Source organism: Diadema antillarum, unplaced genomic scaffold (assembly GCF_040938485.1).
Source record: "Diadema antillarum isolate AM-2024a unplaced genomic scaffold, OU_Dant_1.0 scf00000015, whole genome shotgun sequence".
NCBI classification, from domain to species: domain Eukaryota; kingdom Metazoa; phylum Echinodermata; class Echinoidea; order Diadematoida; family Diadematidae; genus Diadema; species Diadema antillarum.
The window spans coordinates 1,406,702-1,431,527 of NW_027270904.1; the positions used below are offsets into that span (position 1 = coordinate 1,406,702).

The window sequence follows — 24,826 nt, forward strand, 5'->3', positions numbered from 1 at the left end:
GAATTTACTTAACAATCAGTTTCCAACCAGAATAATGATAATCGTTCAAAACATTACAGCGAAATTAACCATAACAATTGAATGTTAGATCGGATCGTTTCAACAAAAAATAACTTAAAGACAGATTATGTAATACCTGGCCAGGGTTTTACCCTAACAGAACCAACGTCGGGGCCCAACTCATCTGCGACGTGACGGGGAGGCGACGCAAGACGCTATCACGTCGAGAGCGCGTCGATGCACGGGGCACGTCGTCGAACCAGCGGGCGACGCTATCTCGGTACAGCTTGCCGCTCCACGACTACGCCGGGTAGAAGGGCGTTGGCTGCCAGGTGCGCGTTGCCACTCACACAGTCTCGACGCCCTGGATCGACCTCGGCGTGGCTCCCACTAGTCGCCGTGTAGCAATCACAGGAATCACAGGTGGGCGTTGGCTCCAGACCGCCTGGTGGTTCGCCTGGCCAAGTCGACGAAAACCTATCGACGCCGTCGTCGTCGAAGGGAAACGGGCTAGAAGCAGGTTGGCATCTCCTGGATTATCCTGCTATTTAGCACTTTAACTCAGTCCGCAGGATACTTGTCTCAGGGAGAGCAATTTCTCCCAAGACCATGGACGGGACGTTGAGAAAGTTATAACGGTCCTCTCTAACCGGAGTCTGATTGTCGACTGACGCGAGCAATGGATTTTTAACATGAGCATTATTACATACATGGAAAATTCCGTCAGGCACGCCCAGCTTAATATATTCATAACATTAAACTCAACCTGGGCATTGCTGGGCGAAGTGCATAGGCTGCAGTTCAAAACGAATAACTCAAAAGGGGATTACATAACCGGCGGTGTTTACAAACATTCGCGATCGTGCACGTGTGATCGCATATACATGATCATAAAACATGAAGACCACATTGTTAAGTGATTACATGGGCAAATTCGTAACAATGTTAAAAGGATATATTCGAAAGAAGGCAATGGTAAGTGGCGATCATTAATTTCATTATTCCATTTGTTAAGTTAAATTTCTGATACGGTGCATCGTTTCTTGCAGTGTCTAAACTTGGTCCCAAGTCCAATTTGACCCATTGTCAAAAAAGAATGATTACTCAGCCATCCATGACCGTGTATGAATGAATAAGATATCATTGGAAAGAGGAGATATGTGGTTTTACGATGTTGCTACTCTCTTTGGTGTAAAAATAACACAATCGTCACAAATTTGAAATCAAATCTTGTTGCGTTTTTTTTTTGATACGCACTGTACATAATGCACATTCCATTTGCCATGAAAGTTATTTCTACATCTTCACAAAAAGGCATCGAAATTTTCGCTATTTTTCGGTAGGATGTGACACAGTAGTTGAAAACAATATTCTATACATTTTGACAAATACGTTACTAGGTATGAGTCTATTTCAGAAAAATAACACGTGTACCATGTACCACTTTAGAAGAAGAATCAGGTCTATAGTCTATGGTAAAGAGAGCAGGGACCCTCTCTAACTGCAGCAGGTGTATAAAGTGTTCACTAGATTTTTTTTTTTTTTTGGTTTTGCTTACTATACCCTCATAGAATTCCTGACGAAGATACCATTCTTGAAGTAAAGGGATGGTACAGTTTCTGTTGAGATGGGGCCTCAGGTTTCCAACGTTTTTTGATGATTTTTTTTTTTAGATAATGAGAAATTACCTCTTATGAAATATGGAAAAGCATACAAACTTTATAATTCTAAGACGAATTCAAAGATTATTTGATGAAAATTGGTTTTGAAATAGCTGAGGTCTCCAAAACAAGCGATCCTAGAAAAAGGTGGGACCCACCTTTTATTTGGATCACTTTGTCTTAGTATATTTTTGGATATCTCAGCCATTTCAAAACCGATTTTATCTAATAATATTTGAATTGCTCTTGGAATTGTATGTAATCAAACATTTCATAAGTGGTTTCTCTAAGAATCTTGCAAAAAGTTAAAAGTTGAATCCTTACATCAACCAATACTCTACTATCCCTTTAACGACGTAGAATGACACGAACAAAAATAGTCATGAAAACGTTGATAAACAGGTAGGCAAGTCTTGTTCCTGGTGCGTTTGTGCGTTTCAGCTATCATTTTCCCCACGCTCACAATCCGATATCAAATTTGTTATCTCAGGGCGTAGGAAATCCACAGCGTTTGATTCGAGTAACGCTGTCAGATTCAAGACCACTGTACAGAATAAAAAGCATAAGATGCGATTTCAAATTTAGAATACACGTACAATCAAATAAAAAGGAAATCTTGCCAAATGGATCATTCACAAGTGTTAGACAAATACTTATAACAAAACGATAAATATTGTTCATAATTTTCTTGTCAGTCTAACATTATAAGATTATTGCATCTTAGATGAAACCATTTTTTTTATTGATTTTTGTAATTATTTGATAAATTATCATATACACATATACATGCAGTACGTGGAGTACGTTAAAACCCTTCATGACTAGCAATGTAAAAAATCTATAAAAGTTCACACACATCATCCATATATATTAATGTACGTCACATTATATGAAAAATTATATAGGTATAGAAAAGTAAATATTCTACTTTTGCCAAACTTTGGAATACTTTAAAGTGTGGTTGCATTTCAGGATTATTTCAAATATTTTCACTTAATTCACTCCCAAATGATCACATGCACTGCAGCATCACATTCAAGATGGACTCGAAAGGTTATATATCAAAGCAAAAGCAAAAAGAAAAGGGGAAAAAAAAACGAGTGAAAGAACGCACTTTGCATTGTACAGGCGGATTTGTATCGCCAGATTTACGTACCTCCGGCGTCCAAAACGTCTTTCCGGAAAGACGGGTGATGATTGATGATGGCGCGAATACACTGTAGAGCGTCCGTCAAGACCGACGTGTCTCCCGGACTCAGAAGATTACCGATAGCAGCAATCGCTCCGATGTCGATCAGGTATCTTGAAAAGGAAAATGAGCATCGTTAGGAGACAAAAATGAATATAACCACATTTGCAGGCTAACACGCGAGGACAAACACGCACACACATATACACTCACACATCAGGGGCGGATCCAGGACTTCTGTAAAGGGGGGGGGGGGGGGCGCAACTAACATATTTCTGGTGCCACTTCCGGGTTGCATTTTTTTTCCTTTTTATTTCTTTTGTTTTTAACGAAAAATAAGGGGTTGGGGTGTGCGCCGGTCGCGCCCCCTCTGCTGGATCCGCCACTGCACCTAAAACATCTGTTTTTTGTTGACCATCATAAGATTATAAACAATATGTTGAATTGAAAAGCTATACATGCAGTTTTGATTGATTTTATTTCTGCATTTTTTTTTTCATACATGTAACACGGTCATTAGAACAAAGTATTGTAATTGCGTACAATGTTGTCCACAGTAATTGAAACAGGCATCACAGGCGATTACGTTCAATACATTGTACCTCATAGGGAATCTTGACTTTTCATGCTAGAAAACTATGTTTGCGTTGGCTCATGAAAGGAGTAAATTCACCCTTTAGCAGAGAAAATGATTTTGAAACTAAGTAAAACAGAATAATTTTGTTTTGTGCATCGGCAGTATATGTATGGATGATTTATCAATTTTCTCTTTCAACCTCTGGTGGTTGGAATATAATGTTGGCAACAGGCGCAGAGAAAAATCAATGTCAATTAATGTCCGTATATAATCAGCATGGTATTGACTATAATATCAGGGAGGTAACCACCTCCCTGACTATATAGGAGTCAGGAACCTATACCTAACATGCGAGGCGTCTCCATTCCACAGGAAGTTTTGAAGGACAAGAACAGCTTCCCTCTTCGACTTGGATCCCAACCCGTGTAGAACTCCGAGAACTTTCGGAATAATCTCGCTCTTGATCGTGGCCTGGTGATAGTAGTATGCAGGTGAAATAGAAAAGTCACGGAAAATTTCTGAAAATGGAATAACCTTTGTTTACGACCAGGCAAAGACGTGATCATACATGCGGTCATTCTCGAGTCTTCCCATGATCATGAAGGCAGAATTAGGAATACCAATGCCCTGTATTCATAAGTAATTGTCTATCACACACAACACACACACACACACACACACACACACACACACACACTCTCTCTCTCTCTCTCAGACTCTTTCTCTCTCTCTCTCCTCTCTCTGTCCATAATTATGTATATACCTGCTAATATACTAAATACGTGGTTTGTTATGCAGCCTATGTAAATAAATATATTATTATATATGCTATTTATTATTATATATATAATATATATATATATATATATATATATATATATATATATATATACATATATATATATATATGATATAGATTAGATAAATATACCAAGATATAATATACGTGTATACCATATGAAGCACTTTGACTCACGGAATCGTATTACGTAACGTACACTAAACACTGCTGACGTACCTGCAGTTGATCTTTAGTCCCGGCTGTTATATTAGAAAGAGCAAACAACGTCTTCTCTAGTATCAATTCATTCACATTATTGTCGAGTATGTGACCGAACTTTTCCAAAGCTCCTGCGTCGATTACCGCCTTTGTCGAAATGAATAAAAAGTGCAAATAATGATTTGTGTAAGTTTCAGTATATAACTCAAAAAGAATTAATCATTGTCATGTCGTTAATAAGGTGACCCATCGACACGCAAATAAGGTGATGATAAAAATGAAGACACCACAGGGCCGCTAAGGAGCATAAAAGAGAAAAATGTCAGTTTATTCTCATCAGTTACAGGAAAAGATACTAGTATGCATCTTGTGAAAGAAAGGAATATGAGTATAGCGCACCTTGCTTCAAATCATAGAGCTTCAGTCAGAACAATACATTCAAAGAATTGTCTGTTAACTGTGAGACCATAAGATTGCCTCTTTATCTTTCATTTTAGCTAACATTGTGTAATCAACCAAAAGGAGTACATTCATCATATACACAGCTCAGAAAGTAGACTTGTGAATTTCGCTGCGATTTTGTTTAAACCTGAAACGTACCTGTGTTCTGTCAGAATTGCCAGAGACTATGCTTCCAAGAGCCGCTACAGCTGCAGCAATAACGTTATTTGAACCTTCCCTGCAACAGAATTAGAATGAACATGACTACCGATGAATACACAATGAGCACTTACATAATCATTTTTTTTTCTTTTGGGTGAAATATGTTTAACTCGACAGTTATTTTGGTTCATAATAATATTCCTCACTTTTATCCACGTCAATGTCAACGTAAATGTATCTGTACAAACCTCTCCATCATCTCCCACATGCCTATTGATATTATTTATCTGATGGTCCTACGCTAATCCAGAATCTCAAAACATCTTCATGATTTTCATTGACGGTTTGAAATAGAGAGATCAACAGAATGCGATCAATCAGTCACATGTCTCTTTTTTAGACTGGCCGAATATCATAAATCTGTGATAGGCGAGGCAGCAGAATGAAAATCATCACCCTCTCTCTTTGAATCCTCTCAGATCTCCTCTATTCGTCGTGATTTTTCTTTTTTCGTAATATCCAACTAAGCCTCTTTATCTCAGATTAATGATATCAGCATGTAAACATCATCATCGTCATCATCATCACCCCATACTAAGTCTGTTTTAAACGTTGGCGTCTTCTTTGGTCTAAAGGGAGTTTCAGTTGTTGCACTGATTGTTTGGACTGTACCCATGCACCTGTCAAGATATTTGAGACATGTTGCCTTTCCTTCCCCTTTGCAGTAATTTTCTCTGCCATTATTACCTTTGCTATTCAATTCAGATCAATGTAATTGAAATAAAACTTTATTCTCATTTTTTCAACAGAATGTACAAAGAAATATGTGAAATTTGACATGCATTTTAACGAATGATACACACTTGCAGGCAGCAAAGAGTAACAGCATGTTCAGGTCTATGATTAGTAGAAGAAGATATGATATGATAATTTTATATATATATATACATATATATACACTCACACACACACACACACACACACACATATATATATATATATATATATAAATATATATACATAATAAGAATAAGGAGTCTCGAGTACACCATTGTAGTTCCAACAAAGTTTTTATAAAAACATTATTGGAACTACGAATGGCATACTCGAGACTCCTTCTTTTTATAAAAAACATTCGAAGTCCAACACGTTCAAAAAAAAAGATGAACATTATATACTGTATATATATAATGTATATATATATACATATATATATATATATATATACTGTGTGTGTATATATATATATATATATATATATACTGTATATATATATATATACTGTATATATATATATATGTATATATATATATATATATATATATATATATATTGAATACTGTATATTTATACAAAAATATATTACGTTATTCCAGTACACAATTAATCCAATAACACCTACAACATAGCTTGTCTTCTCGTATATATCTGACCAACCGGCTGCTAACAATCGCTCTAGTATAGTGTCCCGAGGGTTCAATTCCGCAGCTTAAGTTTTAGCCTTGCTCATTATTTTTACCTGCACAACTTTACGAGCAGTTGGCAAATGCTGTTCTCTCCTCTCTCGGAAAAATCTTCAACGTGGCTGGAACAGGTCTGCTTTGCAATGCGCTGTACGGCCCAACAGGCCGAATAATTAGCGTGGGACATCCAGCCGTCCTTATTCAGGTGTCTCTTCAGTGGTTCCAGAAGTGGAGTTACCTGGACAATGAAGAACCAGCAGAGAAAATTGTTTGCTATCAACTATTTAGTGCTAATACAAATACAATGGCGGATCTAGAGGGAGTCGCACCGGGCGCGCGCTCCCTTTTTATCATTATTTTTTTTTAAAGCGCCCCCTTTGATTTTGTAAGGGCGCCTCCCCTTTACGGAATTCCTGGATCCGCCCCTGAAATACTACATGTACACAACGTAAGTAAATATTATTATTACATAGAAAAAGAGTCACGAGAAATCTATAAAGCTTGATCATTATGAGGGGTGGGGGGGGGGGGCAATCTGACACAAGCGTTTCCCGATCCTCTAACTTCCGTATCTGCACAACAAATTACATAACCTCATACGAAATTTCGCTGTGTGATTCTCTATTTGACAACACATATGATAGCGGCACTTCGTATTATAAGTTAACGCCACAAGTTCTGATCTATACTCTTTGGAGACTGAAGAGCTTGAATTAAAACATTGCATTTATCCAGGGACAGACACTTTGACAGAGGCATTGCATTTTAATGAATGGTGACATAATGAAAATAAAGTAATGGACACAATGATATAATTCATAGTAAGTAACCGCTCTTCACAGGACAAGTGGTATTTCTCTTTTACGAAGTCTTTCAAACGGCAACCAGGACAGTGTAGAGAACTCTTTCGGTTTCTCTTTCGATATGTTGAGGGGGGTGGGGAGGGTTCGGCGGCACAGGTTAGAGAGCAGAATATCAAATTATTGTTCATACCTTCTGTATATCGACTGTGGACCCATGATCCCTCGCCAAATTTCCAACTAGATCGGTTGCGTCATTTAAGGTACCGTTTCTCACTGATGTTCTCAAGATACTGTGTGATCAAATATACATAATTATGATAATTATGTCATTGTGTATGTCTAAATATAATATAGACAGTTATATAAATGGTGACAGATATTATATATAATACATAATATCTGATGAATGATATATATTTACATGCACAAACATACACACACATAATATATGTATACACACATACATCTATATATGAGGAGATCGTAGTGATTAGTTCTCTAAAGGCTACACGGCTTCGAAAACGATACAGTTTTAACATGGTATAAGACCTCTGTGTACGTAAATATAGGCGTTGATCCATCATAACATCACCACTGGAAACATGTCAATGCCATAATTGTCAAAATTACTTATTACTCTATATTATGTATTGCGTCAAACGTGTACATTGTACAACACGTACCTTCAGCTGTAAATGGATTCATTCAGATTGTGTACAAGTTTACTTGAGAAAGGGAGGAACAAAATAAAAACACTATAGGCCTACTTATTGGATCTATATGAATTACGTGTGATTTAAGTTAAGATTTAAATTAAAAAAAGGCCAGTTTGGCTTAGTTTCATCACATGTAAATCGTTGTTACAGAAACTTCTTAGCAAGCTTATGTCATGTGCATGAGCGTGATGACAAACTGCTAATTCCATCACTGCAAGAACATAATTATTGCATATAATGTCAGCAGGTTGACAACACTAGCGTCTGATGTAAATTACATGACTGTAGCTAGGATAAAAACTCATCAATTGATCCGTTGGAGAATGATGTCGAAATGTTGTCACGCTGAAAGATAAACTCCACCCCCTGATTGTTTTCACCTCCTTGTTTGTGTGATTGACACATGATTGTCGTCATTGTTTCTATGGTAACCCGTTTCGCATGTTAATGCTGTCGGAAGGAAACCGTAAAAAAAAAAAATCCTGCTTATCAGGCATCTCGAACATTAACATAGACACTTACTTGATCAGCGGAGGAACGATACCTGAATCCAAAACGGCATCTCTGTAAGTCGCACAGTCTCCAGATAGATTTCCTAGAGTGGCTAGCGCCTGAAAAAAACAGCGATATCATCATGGATTTATTGATTCTTCATGCCTGAAAATAACTTTGATGATGTTTGCGATGACTTTGACGAAAACAGAAAAAGTATCATTAATGATAACAATTATGATGGTACCAATAAAAAGATAGCTACAATCCAATTTACCAAGGGCAGCCTCTTCAGCAAGTATTACATCTCTTTACTGAAAAAAAGACTAAGTGTTAGTATCCTAGCAGTAAGGTACCTATTCGTATATTCGGATAAGATTCTTTCACTCCTCCGATCTACACGCCTGACTGTACTCCAAACTAGAATCTTCTATCTCTGGATCTAAGTTCTATCTGCAACTTACTTTTCCGCGGATCCAAGAATTCCGTAAAGGGGAGGCGCCTTTACAAAATTGAAGGGGCGCACGCGACCCCCCCCCCCCCATTTTTTATTTTTATTTATTTGTTTTGACAAGAAATAAAGAGGGGCACGAGCCCCGGTACGCTCTCCGCTGGATCCGCCTGCGCTCGAGTACAGTGACAGGTGTCTGAGCAAGTGTGTTATGTAGATTGTCTATAATAAAACATCACATTTGTTACATGAATTTCATGTGAAAAAAAAAATGAAGCAATTTTGCGTTTCACATTTGAATGTCAAATAATCCAAGGAAAATTGCACCGATTTTCAAATCATCAATTTTGTTAATTTCATTCATAATAAGAAACGCCTGTGGAAATTTTTGATTTCATACTATTTCGGAATGAATGACCTCTTTGCTTTCAAACGTTAGACTGATAAAGGATGCTCAGAACAAGAACGATTTGATTTTAAAACACTTCTCTCGACGTATAAACGACGGAACAATTCCATCAATTTCTACAATTCCGAAAATATTTAATCTCACATTATTCATAGCCATATTATTCAAAATCGCACCTTCTTAATGACGGGTGCTGTTACAGTTTGATACTGCTAAACATTTTTTCTTATTCTTTGTAACACCACAGGAGCATAAAGTATACCCCAAAATATATTTTTCCATAAACAGGATAGAATTAACAAAAAAAAAACATGTCCATTTGATCAAAATAGTTAACATGTCTGGCGTAATGTTCGCATAATGCATTCGAAGAGACAGAAATGGGAGTTCCCTAATTCGTCTTCTTACTTACAATCTCTCTTGCCGGATCATCTTCCTCTATGCTTGCCATGGCAACCAAATCAGGCATGATGTTGGCCTGGAAGATTTCTCTTGTGTGACTCGAGATACTTCCAGCAATATTATTGAGGATCCAGCAAGCCTCATACTAACAGACGGTTAAACATAATAAGAGAAAAACAAAATCACAACATTGAAATGATAATAAACATGCATTTAGTAGTCAATTTTGAAAGGAAAAGATTGCAAAAAAAAGTAGACAGAGTCTTCATACATCGACGAAAATCATAACTTTTCCCTCGCGTAATTTCATATAATGTAAAATAGTATAAAATGATAACATAGACATGTACATGACAAATTGTTCGCAAATAATCTTTGAGATTTCAAGTTTTCGTGCATTTCAGACATATTATGCAAAATGCTTCACTCCTTTCAACACTTCGTAACATAGGATAGGACTTGTTTGCCCATGATAAGATGCAAGGAAATTTGCGTTTCAAAAGAGATTGACCTTATCAATATCGATTTCAAATCATTAAATGCATAATAGAATATCACTCGTTGACGACAATGACGATGACGATGATGATGACTATACCAGAAACCCACTGAGTGCCAGCTCAATTATCTATTCATAGGCTTGTGTGCAAACTTGTGCATATCATAAGGATCGGTCACAAATGCCTTTACGAACTTAGTACGGTCTGCTATGTCGAAATATTGGATCCCGTGAGATTTTCGTGCCAAAATTGATTTTTTTAGCTAACTTGGTCAATTTGGGGGTGCTGAATCCAAAAAACTTTGGTTCCATTTTTTTCGACCACGTCTTCAGCCGCCATTTTGAATTTCAAAATGGCCGCCATAGCAAACTGTATTTTGACCCAGATCTCATAATGTGCACATCATGGAAGGTTCAAATTTGATGCAAAGAGCATGTTTATAATGTCAGACATTGTGATACACCATTTCCTGATATTGTAGATTGTTTTGATACAATTTGAGGGCTGCCATCTTGAAATTCAAAATGGCCGCCATAGCTAAATGCACTTTTACCTGTATCTCAGGTTGTAAGCATTATGGAAAGTATAAATTTGGGCCAAAAAGCATGCTTATGATGTCAGATATGCTAATATATACATATTTGTTTTAAATGATGGATAATTTTGGTTGGCGGCCATCTTGAAATTCAAAATGGCCACCATAGCAAATGTAATTGGGCCTACATCTCATATTGTATGCATTGTGTAAGGTTCTAACTTTGGCAAAGAGCATGCGTTTGCTATCATACTTTCTGAAACATCTTTATCTGAAATGATGGTCCATTTTGATATCATAGGTGGCCATCTTGAAATTCAAAATGGCCGCCATACCAGAATGTATATTTCGACCCGTATTTCATGCTGTAAACAATACAGAAAGTTCACATTTCGGGCATAAACCGGGCTCATGATGTTGAACATTCAGATGTACTTTGATCCCCTCCCTAAGATTGCAGATCATTTTTGAGGCTGCCATTTTATCATTCAAAATGGCTGCTTTTCAGCTAATATCTGTGGTCGACAAGCAACTTTTAGGCATATCAATGTTTATGGTGGTGTATATTGTACATTATTTTACAAACACAGACACACACACATAATCATATACATTCTGTAATAATGGATTATTCGCATTGGCTGCCACTCATGAAATTCAAGATGATTTCGACCCATATTTGGTACTGTAAGATCTTTACCCTGCAAACTCAAGCATGCTGGAGCACTTTCATGTAGGACCTGTATGTGTAAGTCAATCACTTCAATAAATAGTGTTATCATTGCATAGGAGGGACTGCTTCCTGTAGGTACACTGCCATGTTGAAATGCAAAATGGCTGCCATGGGAAACATTCCTTTAAGAGCATTGCATTTGGGTAAAACTTGTGAATGGGAAATCATGTGATTCTGGTGTCAAAGCAAATGACTTTCAAAAGTGCCTCAATAACTGTGTCTGGGTGACTAGATGCCTCCATTTAGACGATTTGGTTGTAGAACTTAAATAAACAATATTAGCCGTGTACTAGAAAATTTATTGGAAATTTACTTTAGTTAATGTCTTCTAGGCTCATTCCCTGCATGTGTTCTTAAAGTCACAGCACTTGTATATAGGGCTGTACACAGGGGAGAATTGGTTCTAAATTCTTCCAGAAACAATGACTTCTGCATTTCTTGTCATTATTATGAACATGATAATGAATTATGTGGCTACCGTTGGTGTAGGAAGCTCAAAGCATTTAATTGCACAGTTAATGTATATCCGCTGGAAATAACTACAATGTACCATATTAAATTCCCCTGTATAGTAAGTAGAGGCACAAATTAGGTTTTGAAGGTTTACAAGGTTTGTTCTCTGGATGTGTTGTATCAAGACTCTACGAAAGCAAAGCGGGAGATTGTCCAGGTTGAAGTCATCCACGCCCAACTTCTGGAAGGCATGGACTGTGTCATTGGATATTCTGCATGATTCAAGGCTTAGAGAATTCTTGATCCATCTGCTCTTTGAGACATCCTCAAATTTTCAACTTCATCCTGTGCCATAAAAGGCATGACCAAGCAGACCTTTGTTTTTCGCAACAATTTGCAGAACATAATCTCTCAACATTGTCAATTGTACTTAATCATCTCCCCTTTTCCAGTGATGGAGCAGACAACACGCGATGCAGTATTAAAAGTAAAGCAAAGATCCATTAGGAGAATGAAAATGTCAGTGTCTATACGTAATAATCATCAATATCTCTGAAATTCCCTGTTGCTCTTGAAGTAGCATTTAATACATGCGACGGAATGAGGATATCTGCTTCCTCATTGTGACGGGTGACAGCTCCCATGGCATCTTTGATGAACCTTTTTTTTTTTTTTTTCCCCCGTTCTGTGTCAGATGGAATTGACTGATCAGTATTTCAACTTTCAGGCTGATTATTTGGCTCAGTTTTGTGGGTTTCTAAGGCATGGGTATGAAAAATGAACCTTTGTTAGTCAGAATGAGGAGAAGGCCATAAATTGTGAGATGAAGAGTGATTGCGGAATTACTTGATAGAACGGTAGAACTTATAACTTCCGATAATTGTATCCTCCAGTAATGACTGGATAATGACAGGTCTATCAGACTGTTGTACCGGTAGAAGTGTTATAAGAAGGTAGTGGTCTTCTTAAGCTTAGTGACTTTTGATCCTATCTTACATCGTGTATTTCAATTGCAAGAGCTGAATGACTGGCCTTTCTCATATTATCCCAGACAGATTTTTTTTTAAATTCTTTCAGATACAAATTCTTAGTAAAGAACATGAAAACATCCATTTTCATCTCTTTCTAGAATATCCTCCTTGAATGTTTCCGATACCTGGTTGCCAAACACCACGTTCATCAGTTTCAATGCAGTGATACTTTTTGAGATTACCCTCGTGTGATGGAGTTCTAAATTGTTGAGGAATTCTTATGCATCCAAAGTGCTACAGAACTGAGCTATTATTGCTCCTTGGTGGTTTTAGAGTCATTGGCGGTACAGCAGTAAGCATCTTGGAAGTCTTGATAATTGAGGATGACCCACACAAGGGCAATCAGGAAAAACCTACTCATTGGCATTCCTTATTCATTCTGTGTTATTCCAGAAATACATCCAGCAATTATGAGCTCCCTGATGAGTTGTTTTATTTTGTGGTCAACAAACAAGCTTGTGAATGGGATGCCTGGTAGGGTGACCATGGCATTTCTTGACATTGCGAGACTTTTCCGTGTTTGTCTTCATTCTCTCAAGGCAGCATCAAGTTTTTGAAGATCACCTTTAATTGTATCAATGCTTACTTTTGTACAAATATTTAATAACTGGGATTGAATGTAACTATTGACGAGGTTCCACGAAACCAAATAATGTTTTGCCTGAGAGGCAAAAACAAATCACGTGTAAGCGAATCACATACCCGCTTGGCGCTATTATGGGACGTGGGATGTAACGCTTACACGCTTGCCCACACTTATGGGAAATGGTATGGGACCCCTCCCCTCCCCCCCCCCCCCCCCACACACACACACAGTTTTTGCCCCTCAGGATAGCTTGATGACATCATTGGAACCTCGTCCTTACAGTCTGAATTTATGGCGGCCATTTTGAATTAAGAGATGGCTGTCGTTCTGCGTGACCTGAAAGTGAATTCGGTCTAACTAAGACAATTTTGGCAAATTTATCTAGGGCGCTTAGCACAGTATCATATGTTTTTCTATGGCCACCATCTTGAATTTCAAGATGGTGGCCTATCTAATGATCGACAATAGGAAACAGCTGTATTGGAACGTTGGACACCACTAGCATGTCTATTACTGAGAATTTGATGCTCCTACAATAATTGCAACATGAGATATGGGTAAAAACGCTATGGCGGCCATTTTGAATTTCAAGATGGCAGCCCAGAAATTGTATCAAAACAAGCCACAATAACAGAAAATGATATATCAGAGTGGCTGACATCACAACCATGCATTTTGCACCAAATTTGCAGCTTCTACAATGCTCACTGCATGAGATATGGTTCAAAATACTGTTTGCTATGGCGGCCATTTTGAAATTCAAGATGGCAGCCTACAAATTGTATCAAAACAATCCACAATATCAGAAAAAGATATACCAGAGTGTCTGACATCACAACCATGCACTTTGCACCAAATTTGAAGCTTCTATAATACTCACTTAATGAGATATGGATAAAATTACAGTTTACTATGGCGGCCATTTTGAAATTCAAAATGGCGGCTGAAGACGTGGTCAGAAAAAATGGAACTAAACTTTTTTGGATTCAGCACCCCCAAATTGACAAAGTTAGCCAAAAAAATCAATTTTGGCACAAAAATCTCACGGGATTACATAGTAGCCTCTACTAACTGCTACGAACGCTGTACGAACGATTTTTAGACAATTTCGTAAGATCTTCTTAAGAAGGCCGTACGAAACCAGCGTTCGTAGACTGTTCGTAGACCGTTCGTAAGTTCGTAGCCTGGTCGATGGTCTTGTCCAAGATTTTTTTTAACTTCGTACGAAACCCTCTCTTCGTAAGGCGGCCGTACAAACGTCGTACGAACATCGTAAGAACTGTGCAAGGTTTTGTAGGGTCGAGAGACAATTTTAGAAGCCTTAAATTCTTACGATGATTGTGAGAACGCCTTAAGTCGTTCGTAGAGGGCTCTTGCGTCTTTCGTAATAATGCCTGACGAACGGAGATTCGTACGGCGTTATTACGAACAAGTCTTCGAGTTTGTAAGGCGTTTGTAAGGGACGCGTAAGGCGTAGGTATACACAATTTGTGCAACTGCTGAGTTTTAGGGGGTATAAAGCCAAACGCGCGGAGTTCAAATCCTCACTCTGTTCTAGGTGTTCGACCAGAAAGCATCTCTTTTAAATATGGGACCAAAAGGGAAGGCAATCAAAGGGGAAAGGGGGAAGGGGAAGAAAAGAAAGGAGGGAGATAACGAGGAAGGAGTGATAGAGGGAAAGCTACTTGCAGATGCAGGTGCAGTTGTAGTCTCCTTGGCACTACTGCCATCTTGAAGTATAAAACTTTCAACTGTCACAGAATTTTCGACAGGACACTGCAGCGTCTTTTTAACAACTGGACAAAAAAATATACCAAAAAATATTGTAGATTCTTCTTGCGAAAGACTTGAGGAGTGCCGTGAGTTGCACGTACGACCATTTTATGACAAAAAGAAATCGTAAGATGGCCGTAAGTCTGACGAAAGAATAACTCAAGGCATTCTTACTAAAAACGTACGAATTCTAGGGCCATTGTATAACTTCAAATCAATTCGTTTCTCTAAAAGGTCTTAAGTTGTTCTTGCGAATTAAACAGCGTTCGTACAAAATTCGTAAGAAGGCCGTAAAGAATCTGTGACCCATCTACCAATCTCTACGAACTCCAGAATTCGTACGAACAGTGACATTCGTACGAACGCATTGTACGTATGAACCTTTGTGACCATAGCTTTCACTCACTGGCACAGAAAGGATTAATAGTACGAAAGGAAACATAAATCACAACCCTTCAAAAGTGAAAACGAAGTTGTATGAAATCTTATATTTCAGATGACTATAATCCATGGCCAGGGAAGACTTTACTTACTCGAAGTTGCGATGTCATATCTTCCTTTCGGAATATCTCGACCAATTTGGGGACGACTCCCAGCTTAATCAGTTGTTCTGTTATTTTGTTGTAGAACCCTGTGATGTGATAAGTTGATGTTATCTCTTCGAGAAATAGAAAGAAAATACATTCATATACATAGTATGAATATTTCTGACAATTTATCATTCTTGATTCGTGCAAGACAGCCCTTTCCTCATTAATCGTATTCATTTATAAATACGTGTCTATGCATTTAGGTGGAAGAGTTTGCAATCGGTAATGTTCGTGTGAAACTAAAATATCCACTGACGTAATAGAAATTAATCAAATGATCAAAATGATGAATGAATAGAGGTAATGTTCATGCAGATTTCGTGTTTTCCAATCGCTCTGTCAATTACAAACTGAGAACTGATTATATCACCATGTTTTAGACGTACTTTGGACAAATAAAGAAATTAAATGATATGAAAACGACATGCTGTGAGAGGATCGACGGTATACATATCCAAGACCCAATAACAGGAGTGCACGCCAGTCATTGCATACAAGGTGAACATCTATACCTTTTTTTTTTCTTCAGAGAAATGTTTCTACCGGGTCATCACTTAACCCTAACTTACCCGGGGGGGAGGGGGGGGGCATGCCCCCCCCCCCCCCTCGACGAATTCCACGACCATTCCGGCGCGCAAAATTTTTTGACCGCGCCACTCGCTGACTTTTTACTTTCAAGTCTCGCGCAACTTTTGAGACAAATTTGTCGCGCCCGGGCATACCGTTCCGAAGCCACGCCTCTTCAAAAAATTTTCGTCAACCTCAATATTGCTCAAAAACGTGATTTTGTGTACACAGTCAATACAAATTGTGTTTTTTTTTAATTAATTCGTATAAAGATTCATATTTTTAATTCTAATGGCTGAAATCAATTTAATCTAGTATAATTATGCTTCAAAAAATGTGTAACACAAATTCTGCTAAAAAAACAACAAAAACAAAAGTTCGAAAAAACAAAGAAATACATAAGAAACTGATAAAATAATAAAAAACATACGAAATTAATTTTGATACTGAATGTTCTTTTAAGCACAAATGTTTGGAATGTCACTAGGAATATTTACACCAAAAATCAGCATTCCACAAGCTTTTATAAGCCAATTACAGACGAAAATTAGGTTTTTGCATATATTTGCATAATTAATTAATTTCAAATAGAAAATGCAAATTTTTTGAAAATGTAACTTAACGGTCTTGTAGATTACATCCGGCTTTATGTTCATGCAAAATTTTGGGGCGATCACGCGATCAACGGCCGAGATCTGAAGGGGGGGGGGGGGGGCATAAGGCCACCCCCCCCCCCCCCCCCAGGAATTCAAGCTCGCTAAATAGCCCAGGTAAGTTAGGGTTAATGTAGAGACTTTTGAGATTTCTACAGACAGGCAAACATGTCTGCTTTTTTTATGTTAACATGTAGATGTTAAAAGGAGTGCAAAGAAAGCAGACTATTCAGCTCATCATGCACATATGGAATAGTATTGTACAAAAATAAGTTCCATTACATGACGTCATCAAAATCTTGAAGTTTGTGAAAAAAGAGGTACCATGACAGTAGCGTATTCTGAGGTTTCTGGCCGCATCCAGTTGCTTCTGCTTGCTTCTGGTGTCCAGTCTTGCCACGAGTTTCCTTAAAGCACCAGCCTAATTTCGTTTTTAAAAGAACAAACAAGAGTAGAGGGAACTTCAAGTATTTCAACAGTTGCAATTCAAGTGGGTAATAACAATTGTTCAATATTGACCTTCATAGAGAAACAATTAGGTATAAGAGTAGGGAAAGACAGAACGTGGTTGATTCAAAAAGGTAGAAGAGGTGTCTTGATAGTGTAGGGCTCCGGGTTCGCTCTCATATTCTTAGAGGCAGTATACAACTTGGTGGTAGTCAAGGCACAGCTGACACATGGTCTTGCTTGTATGGGATCTGCTGGCGAACTGTTCTTCCCAGCAATTTTATTGCATATCTTATCAAGGCACTTGCCATTCAATGAATATTCATAATATACAAATAAGTCAACACTGGATCTGAATATTCAAGAGACTCAACACAGGATCTCAACAGAGGGTGAATTACTATTAATGACTCCTTTATGTAAATCAGTTACAAGGAAGGTTGCACAAATAAATATTCATTTCCGATAAAACTAATCAGGAGAAATGGATGGAAATTCTAACAATCATGGCTCGGGTACTAGTAGGACATGGAGATGCGCCTTGGTGGGTATAGAAGGAGAGTGGAGTGTACCATTGTGAAAGAGGTATGACATGGCGGATGGTATGGGAAGAGATAAAATCTGTCTGAGCTCACTTAGCTCAGAGAAAATAAATTCGGTTCAAAATAAGTCTCTACAATAGTCATTCAGTTATTGCAATCATCTATCTTGTCGTTTTTCTCATAGATAGTGATGGTTCTCAGTTGCGGATCCAGGAACTCTGTAAAGGGGGGCGCATCTAATATTTCTGGTGCCACTTCCGGGTTTCATTTCATTTTTTTCTTTTTATTTCTTTTGTTTTTAACAATGATTAAAGGGGGGCGTGCGCCTCTTGCGCCCCCCTCTGGATCCGCCACTGGTTCTAATCCCTTGGAGAAACGGGTACCGGGCATACGTATACGTGGCATACCTAATTAAATGTCGGGCAAAAGCACGGTATCAGTCTAGTGGATGGATATGACACCTGCCTATCCATAGCAATCACGAGGTCGCGGGTTTGATTCCCACCAATGTCTGCAAGCCGAAGATTATTTCTATCATGTCTAGCGGCTATACTGAAACACTTCAAAAAAAAAAATCCTCATTTATTTACGCGGATGAAGGGCGACTTGTCATCAGTTGCAACAACAACAACTCCTTGCAGGGATAATTAAACTTAATAAATCACACCAACTCGTTCCATCTTAATATCATCATACTTTATGAGCAAAATGAGGTTCGTTACAGGACCAACCTAACATCGTTAACACATTCCAATTCCATTATTCATCACAAGTCTTAAATATTGCAAGTGTCCTTTTGAAGGCAATAAAGAGCACACCTTCGAACTATACGTACTAGGGGAGGTGGGAGAGAAACTCCCATGAAATACAAGGCAAGTGCCAAATTGTGTCTCGCCCATTCGCGTGCAAGGAATAAATATTTTTTATAACTCCCAGAAGTTAATTGACCTGTTTATGACCTTTGACCTTGTGGTGACCTTCAACACCCCAAGGGACATTTACCATCCAAGTTTGGTCACAAACGGACAAAGGGATCAAAAGTAATAAGCCATAATCGAAACACGCCATAAAAACTTAACATTGGGCCCTAAAAATTTGTTGACCCCTTTCTGCGACCTTTGACCTTGTGATGACCTTTAAATCCCCAAGGGACATCTAACATCCAACTTTGGTCACAAACAGACATAGGGATCAAAAGTTATGAGCCACAATCAAAACGCGCCCTAAAAACATAACATTGGGCCCTAAATGTTTGTTGACCCCTGTCTGTGACGTTTGACCTTGTGACGACCTTCACCTTCCCAAGGGACATCTTCCATCCAAGTTTGGTCACAAACGGACAAAGGGATCAAAAGTTGTGAGCCATAAACGAAATGGGCCCTAAAAACTTAACATTGGGCCCTAAAAGTTCGTTGACCCCTGTCTGTGACCTTTGACCTTGTAGTTACCTTCAACTTCCCAAGAGACATCTACCATCACCCTAGTTTGATTGCCATTGTAGCAACATGTGCTGAGTTACGTGTGATAAGAGAGTCTTGCAAGTAAACTTTAACGTATGACCTCAAATGACCTTTGACCTTATCATGTGACCTCTTACAGCACCATAACATGAAGGTACCCCAAGTGCATCCATCATCCAAGTTTGATTGCCATTGTAGCAACATGTGTCGAGTTACGTGTGATAAGAGAGTCTTGCAAGTAAACTTTAACGTATGACCTCAAATGACCTTTGACCTTATCCTGTGACCTCCAACGGCACCATAACATGAAGGCACCCCCAGTGCATCTATGACCCAAGTTAGGTCATGGAGCTACTAACTGTTAGTAGCTCCATGGTTAGGTTGTAATCCAAGCATCTTATGAGAAGTTATTTGTCAAAAGAGAGTCTTGCAGGTAAACTTTAACATAGAAAAGAGAGTCTTGCACATACTCTTTAATATATGACCTCAAATGACCTTTGACATCATCACATGACCGTCGACAACACCATAACATGGAGATACCCCTAGTGCTTCTATCACCCAAGTGTGGCTGCCATTGCTGTAATAGTTGCCAAGTTATGCATCATAAGAGAGTCTTGCAGGTAAACTTTAACATTTGTGACGGACGACGGACGACGGACGGACGACGGACGACGGACGGACGACGGACGGACGACGGACGGACGCCATTTGGATCCCAGTCTCGCCTCCACCTCCGGTGGGCGAGACAACAAGCAAGCGAAGAGTAGCAAATTGTGTCTCTGAATATTGCAAAAACCATAATTTCTTCTAGACTTGAACAATTATCGACCATTGTGTTTACCTTTGAATCAACTCCACTCTCCGTCTCGCTTTCAATCTCGTCCCCAGAACCTCTGGTTGTTCGAGTCTTTGATCCAGCCGTTTTTCCTCTTTTTGTTTTCGCTGCACTGTTTCTGGACCTACTGGTCCTTTGTTTTCCCTCAGATACGGCTTTTCCTTTTTGTGACCTGACTCCTCTTTGCCTAGTCTCTCTCGCAGCGGTTTGGTTACTTGTGACCGTCGTCTCGGGGTCACTGCTCTCCAGTTGTACAGGACGTGTGCTGTGATGGTCGACATCACCACGAGCCTTCTTGCTGGGCAGTCCGGCGGCCTCCGCCAGCCGCTTCCGCACTTGCCTGGTGACCATCTGTTGGTGTTTTATACAAAAATTATTACTTAAACTAAAAGTAATGAAAATATATATCAAATTCTTTGCTCTCTTCAAACATGGCATGATTTCTCCAATATCTTTGTACCACGCTGTGCAGCGTGAGATAGAGTGAAAATGCCTTATGTGTGGTTGAAAATGCTTCAAAACATACTGTGAAGAAGTAAGAGGTACTCTCTAAAAAAATCGAGTGAAAATATTCACTCTTAAAAGAGTGAATACAAAAAAGAGTGAATTTAGAGTGAAATTGGAGTGAATTTTGAGTGAAAATGTTCATTTTCTTCGTTTTCACTCATTTTGGAGTGACCTCAGGGATCACTCGAAGATTTTGGATTGATCCCTGAGGTCACTCTAAAACGAGTGAAAATGAACATTTTCACTCAAAATTCACTTTTTTTTGTATTCACTCTTTTAGGAGTGAATATTTTCACTCGATTTTTTTTAGAGAGTAGTTCACATATTACGTTTATCTCGCATTTGTCTTTACTGACTTTTTTGTCGAATAAATTATGAGAATAAGATGTCCGTTGCACTAGACAGTCATGGCACAGGTTTTCTATTTCCCTTCTATCGGCTTATCTCTGCATAAAGCATCACACATTTCAATTTGCTAGATTTATTAGCACATTCACAAAGAAACAGTATTTGTGATTTTTAAAGAAATTCCCATGTCAAATGGCATGATTTCCCCCATTATTTATCATCGGATGCTTTATTAATCTCTCTCTCTCTCTCTCTCTCTCTCTCTCTCTCATTTTTTTTTTTTTTTGGGGGGGGGGGGGGGGAGGGGAGACAGAAGAGTACATATAATACTTATCTCCGCCTCAGGAGTATCATCCTTTTGGTACTTACGCCCAGGAGTTGTCGCGGTTCTATGATAAACTCTTTGCTTACAAAAGTTAGAATGAAACAAAGCCTTATTTTGTGTTCGATTTACTTTGGAGCTGTGGTACTGTTACGCAATCAGGACCTACACTACTCGTATCTGGAGAACTCGCTGTTTTCTTCCCTTTGGATTTCTCCAGCTCTCTCAAGCGATCGATGCCTCTTAGCACCACCCGTTTGGTTGCTTGTTTCTTCTCTGTCTTCGCCACTGTCTTCTTCTTTACTGCTATTTTCGTCTGCTTGGCTTTCAATCTCTTCGATCTTTCAGTAGTACCTGTCTTCTTATGATTATGATGATGACAGAAAGAAAAACATGAATGAATTAAAAAAAAATAGCCGAGGTATATCAATTAGAACCACAAGTATACATCAATTATATGAACGTAACAGTACTTTTACAACACTCTATTGTATAACTGGGACTGTCATTAATTTCATTCTACACTTAGCAAGAAAAGATATAATGATATTCAAATGATCATCATTTATATAAATACGATGAAGAGGAGAGGGAGATGCGGAGAAAGATTTAAAATATAATAATTAGACATGTTACAGCAAAGAGGATAGCTAAGAAAAAATGACAAAGAAAAATGAGGTAGTAGAAGCGGAGAAACAATACATGGTATGGGAACACGAAAAGGAGAACAAAAAAAAAGTGAAGAGGTCAGAAGGAGGGATTAGCAAACAGACGAAAGACTGAAATTCATCTGTTTATCATCATTTAAACGATAAAACGTTACGCACTTATGGCGTATAGATGCTTTGAATGACACGAAGTATGCTAACATAGTAACAATTTAACAGAATCCAAGAAGAACAGCCATTTTTTATGTCCAAGCATTGATGCTTACTGTATTTAGTGAGAGCGTGTGACGCTCTGAAAAGTCTAGCTAAGCTATGCTTTATGCACTTACTGTACTCGATTCTGCCAGTGGTCGATTCTTTCGAGGTGTTTGTATCTTCTTCCCGCTCGTTACTGCAGAGTTTCGCGCCTTGGCTTTACTCGAAGCTGTCTGTAGTACCATGGCTCTTCCTCTCGTGGCTCGACGCTGCTGAACTGCGGGAGACTTGTCGCCACCCCTTTTCGCACCCTTAAAGATAAGATCAAGAATCCTTTTTACGTCACAACTTCGTGTTTTCATCAGAAATATTCTTTGGAGTACCTGGTAAAGGCAACGAAATACATAGCTGACATATCGAGAAACCTGTTTCGAAAAGCACTCATCTTGAGACATACTGAAGCGGATCTCACTTGAATTTCACTCAAAGCCAATTAGTAAATGTGATAGCAACAGATAGATTTGTCCAAGCTAGCATTAGCAGGGGCGGATCCAGGAATTTTGTAAAGGGGGGGGGGGGGCGTGACTATCAAAATTTCTGTTGCCACTTCCGGGTTTCATTTCATTGTTATCTTTTTATTTCTTTTGTTTTTAACGATAAATAAAGGGGGGCGTGCGCCTCTTGCGCCCCCCTCTGGATCCGCCACTGATTAGTCAGTATATTTTTTCCGTCACGCCAAATACTGATGGAGACAGATATACAGCTGTACATGAACGGGGGTGGCAGACACGTGGACCATAGTGGTTTTGACTTACTCTCCTCTGTCAAATTCAAACGACTGAATAATGTGACTTCCTTATTAATTCTTTGTATGATTTCTTTGTGTCAGCATTCACTATAACTGCACCGTAATTCCCTCTCTGGATAAAGTCCTAGCTTACCCTCCTGGGTCAAGTCAAGATCACTGCTTTGGTTTGTTTTGTTTTGCTGTGTTTTTTTATAATCCTTTCTGCATGTTCAGGTACTCATACAGTAATACACAATCACATTTGATGAGCCTTAATTCGTGCCTCGGTGGATAAACCTCATGATGGACTCTAGATCTTGAGGCCCTTCATTCGAGTCTCTACTCATTAGAGCATTGCCTTGGTCTTCCAGAGTGGACGTAAAACCCTTTGAGTGTCGCTTTGCACAGAAAATTCACACATCGCTGTTGTAATGAGAATCATATTATGAAGTGTTATCGCCAGACCTTTACTGAACATAACAACCAGTCTGTAATCAAAAGTCAGGTATAAAACTACCGATTCCAGTGTGGTAAAATAGTTTAATTTCCTTTCCACGGATTTATGGAAAAGTGAGAAACAAGAGGAAAACAAAGGATCAGAGAGAAGGGAGAGAGAAGGATGAAATCTATAGCCAATACGACACTGAACGATGAGAATCACAAGTTGTGTATGCATGTATCATGTGTGCCCTCAAAAGAGAATTTTAAAGGCAAATATTATGTGAACATTATAATCATGCGCCATCAAAAGGAAACACCATTTACGTACATACATTATCATAGTATCGCTATGGCAAGGTCAGACGAATATATGCGTCCTGAGACGTGATGTAATGAATCTCTCAGTGTCGGTATTATAGGGCACACGGTACAAACGGCAGAAATAAACACCATGACCAGAAAATTAATCGCGAAGTCTGCCTCTGCGATTCATAATTTCCTCTGCGCAAATCTATATCAACAGTCCTATTAATTTTGCAGGATTGTTGTCAGTATGCAGTCATCACAGCTGCCAATGTCCTGGATTTTGTTAAAGTAATGTGTGGTATGACAGCTTGCACTGGGAATACTATGTGCAGGCCTGCATTAACTGAAAATACACACAATAACCCATGTATATATTTTATTGCTTCTGTGCCTGCTTGCGTGACAGCATTCAAAGCTCGCTTACCTTGGACTTCGCTCTCGTCATTGTAATATTAATATTTTCCACCACATAAACCGTCTTTCTCCGTGTTGGTATAGGCAGGTGTGCGGAGCGTGGTGCGTGACACCTGAATCGAGAAAATACACAGTGAAAATGCACAAAATGTTAAAGTAATTTGTAGAAAAAACAGCACAATGAAGTTTTTCAGTGGATCTAAATTTAGTACAGTCTTCTTGCTGTTTTATGTATAAATTTTGTAGGTTCTATAATTCCAAATAGGTAATAATTGGTTCCATTTTCTGTGGAATCAAGAGTGTTGTGAGAACAAGGCATTTTGAGCCATATTGCAAAGCGAACGTAACGATTTAACGGACTAAG

The 24,826-nt window shown here is 38.6% G+C and overlaps 1 protein-coding gene across 2 annotated transcripts; it reads right to left on the minus strand.

Moving 5' to 3' along the window:
* Nucleotides 1-1,182: 1,182 nt before the first annotated feature.
* Nucleotides 1,183-24,566, minus strand: LOC139723674 (uncharacterized). Of its 2 annotated transcripts, none has more exons than XM_071634908.1 (15): nucleotides 24,473-24,566; nucleotides 22,649-22,825; nucleotides 21,821-22,009; nucleotides 20,481-20,825; nucleotides 17,512-17,608; nucleotides 15,911-16,035; nucleotides 9,777-9,911; nucleotides 8,535-8,623; nucleotides 7,487-7,586; nucleotides 6,550-6,731; nucleotides 5,028-5,106; nucleotides 4,446-4,574; nucleotides 3,771-3,898; nucleotides 2,818-2,963; nucleotides 1,183-2,205 (listed from the first exon to the last, which is right to left on the minus strand). In XM_071634908.1, exons 1-15 carry the CDS (start codon nucleotides 24,491-24,493, stop codon nucleotides 2,099-2,101), a joined length of 2,049 nt encoding a protein of 682 aa, XP_071491009.1. In that variant the 5' UTR covers nucleotides 24,494-24,566; the 3' UTR covers nucleotides 1,183-2,098. The 2 variants fall into 2 exon arrangements, with proteins under 2 accessions (XP_071491009.1, XP_071491003.1); XM_071634902.1 differs by having other exon boundaries at nucleotides 21,821-22,012.
* Between the last annotated feature and the right edge of the window lie 260 nt (nucleotides 24,567-24,826).